At 39.0% G+C, this 7,394-nt stretch overlaps 1 protein-coding gene and 1 pseudogene across 1 annotated transcript in view; both read left to right on the forward strand.

Moving 5' to 3' along the window:
• The first annotated feature begins 477 nt into the window (after nt 1–477).
• DCAF10 (DDB1 and CUL4 associated factor 10) overlaps nt 478–7,394 on the forward strand; it is a 43,482-nt gene continuing 36,565 nt past the window's right edge. The window contains exon 1 of the mRNA XM_011366219.2: nt 478–1,113. Coding sequence (XP_011364521.1) covers nt 563–1,113 — 551 coding nt within the window. The 5' untranslated portion in view covers nt 478–562. The remainder of the gene's footprint in view (nt 1,114–7,394) is intronic.
• The window catches only part of LOC105296267, a 23,271-nt pseudogene continuing 20,122 nt past the window's right edge, over nt 4,246–7,394 (forward strand).

The following is a 7,394-nucleotide window of genomic DNA, read 5'->3' on the forward strand; positions in this document are numbered from 1 at the left end:
TACTGTGTAGGAGCTGGGAATCAGGCAGATATTCAGGATACCAATAGGCCCCATTTCCACTCACTGTACAGGCCAGGGCTTTTTAGTGCAGAAGTTAACCTGAGTCCTTAGACTCCCAGGCTGAGTAGGAAGTATACTTAACTGTGTGTGACCTGCACATACTATGGTAATTTCTTTCCCTTGTTGGTTTCAGTTTCAAGTGGGGGATAACTACATAATCATACCCAGCCTCTTTGACTAGTCAGGCCCACTCATCCTCACGCACACAGTTACGGTCACTGACAACTACAAACTGATTCTGTCACACGCAGTGCCCAGATGCTTATTGCCCCATATAGCCCCGGCCCTGGGAATCCTCAGTTGTGACACTTAAAGCTAATCGTTCCTTACCGCCGTCGGTCTGTGTCCCCGCTTTCGCGGTCCCCGGCGGATGGTGGCCGAGGGGCGGCGCGGGTTTCCCAGCCGGCGGGGTTAGGCCGCCGCGCGCCGGAAGTGGCGGCTGGAGCGGGAACGCTGAGGTGTCGGCCCTCCGGGCAGCGGCCCGGGGGCGGGGGCGTTGGTCATGTTTCCCGTCGGGCCGGGTAGCCCCGGAGGGGACCTGACGGCCGGAACCAGGGCTGAGGAGCCGGCACCCCACGGAGGTCAGGAGGCAGCCGCAGGGCCTCTCCCTTCCCCGCCCGTGGCGCCACAGCCTGGGGCTGACGCAGCCCTTCCTCCGTCGCCTTCTCGGAGCCCTCGCCGCCCCGGCGGCCCATCGCTACCCCAGGCCGCACGCGCCGGGGAGCTCGGGCCGCCCGGAGCTCTGGAGTCCTCAGCTGCTTCCGCCCAGGGAAAGCTGTCACCGCCCTCTCCGACGCGCCGGCGACACGGGCCAGACTGCAGGGCCGGGAGCCGAGGCCGGCACGGTCTCAGCACTTGCCTGGGCGGCCCTGGCGCCAGACTGTTCGGGTGGCTGAGAGAGCGCAGCCTGGGCCGCGGGCTGTTCGTGGACCCGGCGCGGGACAATTTCCGCACCATGACTAACCTCTATGGTTCCATCCATCCTGCGGACTCGGTGTACCTCAGCACCCGTACCCACGGTGCCGTCTTCAACCTCGAGTACTCGCCCGACGGGTAAGCGCGGCCCCTCGGAGGGCGGGTACCCGCCTCCGCCTGGCTCGGCTGCCCGTGGGCGGCTGCCCAGAGCTCGCTCGCTCTGCCGGGGCAGGGGTGTGCGAGTCCGTTTGGGGCCGCTGGTCTTCATGCCCCTGGCCCTTTCTGAAGTGCTCTGTCGCTGTCAGAGGCCCCATACGGACCTTTGAGATAGGCTGCCCCGGGCCTCATTTGCTAACCTTCAGGTCGCCCATTCTCTGTCAAGGGTAAATGCCTAATGCCCACACGGCAGGTCGGTCAGAGCCAGTCCAGAACTAGGGTCTTATGGCACACAGTAGATGTTCAGTAAATAACCGAATAAATGCCCATTCTTTCCCTGTCACCCTTGGCTTGCGTTTTTCTCACCTAAGATTGTGTCAAGGGTAAGGAGCCTGCAGATGATGCCTGTACCTTGTGCTGGACTTGCCCTGAGAGGAAAGGGGTGCATTCCTTTGCTCCAGTAAGATGCTAAGACACGGCAGAGAGGTGTCTTATGATATGGAGCATTTGTGAAGTTACCAGGCTAGACTACATGTTTCTGTTAAGGGGATCCGGCCTTTTTCCTGGCTGATTCAATATTTCATGTTTGGCCTCAGTTTACTTTGGGCCAGTTTTCGAAATAATATGCTTTTAAAACTTTGTATTGTGAGTACACCAAGTTTAACAGCAATCAAAGAAAAAATTACACGCAGTTCCACCTTGAGACGACTTACCCGATCAAGGTTTCTGGATTCCTAGTCATTTGCTTAGTTGTTCATTCATTCACATTCCCTGGAGGATTCAGCAAATAATTATTGAGCACTTATATGTTCCAGATGTGGAGGTTGCAGTGGTGAGCAAAACCAGCTAATGGCACTGCTTTTATTGAGCTTGGAACCAGTTCGTTCAACTAAATATCAATAACCATACTAAATAATTCATTATGTGTATTTACAAATTGAGATAAAGTCTTGAAGGAGCTCGTTGTGGAATAGGATGTTTGAGGTTTCTCTGAGGAAGTGACACTTAAGGAAGATCAGAAAAATGAGTAGAAAATGAGTTAGTCAAGATAGGGTTGGGGAGGGGATAGAAGTATTTCCTATAGAGGAACTTGTATGTCAAAAGACCTGTGGCTGGAGAGGCAGCATATTGTGTCAGAGAAGCTGAAAGACAATAGGTTAAAACAAAAAATTTTGCTAAAGAAAGACCTAAAATATGCTAAGGAAGGAACAAAGCAACAGAATCTGGAATCACTGTGAGCAAGATACACCCTACTCCATTTCACTGATGCAAATGCTTCTTCCTACTTTCACTTGGTGCTGAGATCTCTGGGCTGCTCCTTATTGCAGTTGGGTGAGACTTGTAGCAATGAATGTGCACCTGAGTACAGGGAGAATTGGTGAGAGGAGAAACTATTTTGCTGAAGTTTATTCATGGAACCTCCTCTCCTCTCTCCTTCCTCCAACCAAGGTCCTTCCAAAATATCAATTATTCTTCATAAATATTCAGTTCCTCTCTTCTCCATATCCCAGCTCCTCTCCTCCCTACCTCCTACCTATTGTCAGGCCTTCAGAAGTAGCTGTTTCTACTCTTTGAAGGTGACATTTTAGGTAGAGGATGAGAGGAATAGAATGAGTTATGAAGAAGGAATTCCATTGCCACTGATACTAGAGTGAGGAATATATTACTGATAGTTCTTTTCGATCTGTACTACATTTTCCCATAGAAACATTTTTTGTAAAAGGTGGTTAGGTACTCTAATACTTAAAATAATTCAATAATGTTTAATTACCCAGTTAATAAATACTCATTATAGAAAACATAGGCAACAAATGAACATAAAGAAGCTAAACAAAACTTATGATTTCAGAGATTAACTGGATATCCAAGAAAATTTTTTCTTTGTATATGTTAATTTAATATAAACGTGGAATCATGCTGTTTTGTAGCCTGCTTTTTTTCATATACTATATTGTGAATTACCTATGTTAATAAATATATTTCTGCAACATTATTTAAATTTTTTCATTAGTTTAAATAAAACCTCTATAAACAAATATTTTAGATTTATGTCCTTATGATAAATCCCTGAAATGAATTAAAGATTATGAAGATTTTGGATACCTATTAAGTTGTCTTCTGTGAAGACTGGACCAATTCTCATTCCTATCAGATACATATGAAAGTGCCTGTCTCCCTATATGCTTGCCAACATTGCACATTGCCATTCTTTTTCATCTGTGCTAAGGTGATAAGTGAAAATAGTTGAATGTCTTAATTTTTTAATATCTTGCTACATCTACTAATATACCTAAAATTTTTATAAGATTTAAAGTAATTTCTTAGAAAAAATTACATATCTTTGCTAAATAAAATAATTTCTCATATCCTTCAATTATATATGAGTTAAATCAACTTTACTGGGTACCATAACCATTGTCACAAGGACTTCTCAGTAGAGAGGAGGAGTGACACTGAAGGTAAGAATTAAAATTATGAATTTAATAGAGACCAGAATAGAAAGAATTTGCCCTAAAAAAAAAAAAAAAAAATGAAAGGACACATGAATTAGAAGATAATTTCTAAAAAAATTCCAAAAATGTTTTAAGCAATAGCAACATTGTCAGAATAAGTGTATCACCATTCTCAAGCAATTCCTTTATAAGAGCATATTAGGCACTGCTGAAGAGAGAATAAGTGTGTTGGAAAATAGAAGTGAAGAAATTATCCAGAAAACAGATGAGAGACACAGAAATTGAAAACGCAAAGGTTTGGTGACATGAAGCATAGAGAGAAAAAGTGTACCATATATTTGGTCAGTTCCTGAAGAAAATGAGGTAAATAGGGAGGCAAAAAACCTATTTGAAGAGACAATAGCTGAAAACGTTCCAGAATTGAGAAAAAGTACTAAGCCATGATTTAAGAAGCCCAACACCCCCCAAGTAGGAATCTTCCCTAGACACATAGTGAAACTGCATGATGACAAATATAAAATCTTAAAAGCTACAGAAAAAAAGACCTTCAAAGAAGTAACCATGAACATTGTGATAGCCAATTAGTCATTAATAATAGTGTAAATCAGAGGACAATGTCAGAGGAAAGATAACTGCTAATCTAGATATCTATACTCAGCAAAGATGGGTTCTTTGTTCTCAAAAACAAAGATGAAATAAATACATATTCAATCAAAGCTGAGGAGTTTGCTACCAGACCTTCAATAACAGAATTCTGAGTTCAAAGAAAAGAAAATGTTTTCAGATGGGAGATCTGAGATGCTAGAAGGAATGAAGAACAAAGAAAATGGAAAATATGTATGTAAAACTCATTTTGCCTTTTGGGATTAAAACTCATTTTGCCTTTTGGGATTAACAGAGATGGAACCAAAATAGAAGACAATAATAGCATATAAATTATGAAGAGATGTTCTAAATTTCTTAAGATTTTTTTGAGGGAGAATTATGATATATTAACTGTAGGCTTTAATAAGTTTAGTATACATATTAAAATTTGCAAGATAACCACCAAAAGACAAGAAAGAATATATTATTTATAGACTAGTAGAGGAAAAATATGGAATAAGGAAAAGAATTCCAAAAGAAGAAAGGGGAAAAAAATAGAAAAGTTTAATAATATAAATAAAAAGCACAATGAATGGCTGAAAATAAATCCATATATTACTAATTATAATAAATATAGAAGCACTAAACATTCAAAAGAATAGGGAAAGATTATTGAAACATTTTAAACAAAAAGCTGATAAGCTATATTAATATACAAAATAGGCTTTAAGGTAAAAAGTTACTAGAAATATTAGGTCATGTCAAAATAATAAAAACTTAATTCACCTGGAAGATAAAACAATTCTGAACTTGAATCAATTTTAATTTAAAATATATACATCATAGTGTTCCTCAGTTAAATATAAACATAAAGATACACGAGATATAAACACCACCACTTAAAATCTTGCTCTGAAGAGCATATGTAGAATACTGCATTCAAGCCTGATATTCGGCTAGTACACATTGGTTCAGCTGTACCAGTTGTTAAAATATTGATATATGTCCATAGTAGTTGAATAGTTACTGCCCCAAGCCCATTGAGTTCCCTCCTAATGCTTCAGCACCTTCCATGGGACCTCCCGGAATAACCCTTTATATAGCATCTAAGAGTTAAGAACTGGCACAGCAAGCTGCCAACAAACATCTCATGGGAGGGCTATAGCATCTATTATAATTGCTCCTCCCCCATGCCAGGTACTCCCCCACCCCACCCCACCTCCCGCCCACACACACACAAATCCATTGACAAAGGCCCAGTGACCTTTGAGCTTGTCTATAGTGTAGGGCAGCCTGTCTTTCTCAGTCACTCTCTACTTTCACATGATCATTTGAGGGGAACTGCAGCCTCTGGGGAGATCCAGAGAAAAGAAAGCAGTCAGATGAGAGTTAGAACACTATTGCAGGCACCATCTAAACATATTGACTCTTGGCATAGCATGCACTTCCATGGCAGGATAGAATCCTTAGCAGATGAATAAGGCCTAAGGAGATGGTTTACAGATGAATAATTCCTGGGATGCAGAACCCTAATTTTTATCATTCTGATTAAATTTCACCATTATATAGTGCGTTAGGTTTGCCAAAACTCATTGAATGCCTGCCCACCATGGGCATTAATAACACTCATTTTATTAATGAAAATCACTGCCAACATAAATCTCTCTACCAGACACATTTGAGAGAACTGAGAAGCAGAAAGGTAATCAAATAAAAGGATTTGTATTCTGGCTTAAACTCATAACTGCCATATTACATCACCTCTCATCTGAGCTGAAGGATTAGGTTTGACATGATTAAATATGATATATCAATAAATTACTTTTATGACTTAGTTATTAATATAATTGAATACATAGTGAATATACAAAATTAACAGCAAGTATTGTAAAGGCTAAAAAAATATATACTTATTTCAGCAAAAGTTAAAAAGAACTCAGCCGCATGAACAATTCTGCTTATGTTAAGAGTGATTTTTTTTTTAACATGTCAAGACTACAGGTTACTTAATGACTACCTATTTAATGTGGAAGTTCTTGGAGGGGCTTCATGCAATTTCCTATGTCTATGGTTCAGGCAAATGTATCTGTATCAAACAAGATTATGACTACAATTTTTAAAAATTAATAAATGATGGAAATTACTAGAATAATTCGATGAACAATTTAAGTTCTAACTAATAGCACTTGGCAAGCATTTTTATAATTTATAGTTTATTAAGAAAATGTTTTTAGTTTTATTCATGTTAGTTTATATTACTATTGAATTTTTAATATCACACAACCATATATAACAACTACCTCAAGCTTGTTTTTTTTAAATGCACAAGGAAAATTTACAAAATTTTCACATACAAGGCCACATATTTTAAGAGTATCATAGAGTACAGTTTTTCAGTACAATATGATAACTAGAAATTAATAACAAAAAAGATAACTAAAAAAAAAAATCCCTGTGTTTTCAAGTTAAGAAACATTTATAATTAACTCATGGGCCAAAGAAGTGATAATGGAAATTAGAAATATGTAGAACTAAATGGTAATGGAAGTACCATGTGTCTCAAAAATTGTAGGATATATATAAGTAAAACAGTATCTCATAGGGAAATTATAGTCTTTAATAAACTGGAAAGGAAGACAAGGAAAATTAATGAGCTAAGAATCTATCTCAAGAAAGAAGAATAGTGAAGTTATCTGAAAATAACATCAAAGTAAATCTGAAAAAAGGAGAAGGAATGAAATTCAGTAATAAAAAATAGAATTAGTGAAAATTTAAAATTCAATAGAAATGCCCAACGGAGAGAAAAAATTATCTTTGAAAAGACAAATGAAATTGAAAAACACTCATTGATCAAGAGAATGCCCAAATAAACAATATTAAGAATGAAAAAGGGGATATAACTGTAGATGCAAAAGGTGAGATTAGCTCTCCAAAAGTAGCAAAGTAAGTGGTTTGGACCAACCCTCTGAGAACAATTAGAAAAACTAGAGAAAATGTAAAATATTTAATGTAAGATATGAAAAGCTTATTTTGAAAAGATTGGAGGATTAAGGCAATGAAGAAATTTCAAGGCTAAGATCTGTAAAAGGAGGTAAGCCAGATGTGAGCACACCATTTTAGCTAAATGAATCTAGCAATATGGTAGAAATGAAATGTTGATTTGACATTAGAAAATAAATTAATGTAAACCACTACATTAACATCTTAAAGGAAAAATATAATTTC

Source organism: Pteropus vampyrus, unplaced genomic scaffold (genome assembly GCF_000151845.1).
Source record: "Pteropus vampyrus isolate Shadow unplaced genomic scaffold, Pvam_2.0 Scaffold123, whole genome shotgun sequence".
NCBI lineage: Eukaryota > Metazoa > Chordata > Mammalia > Chiroptera > Pteropodidae > Pteropus > Pteropus vampyrus.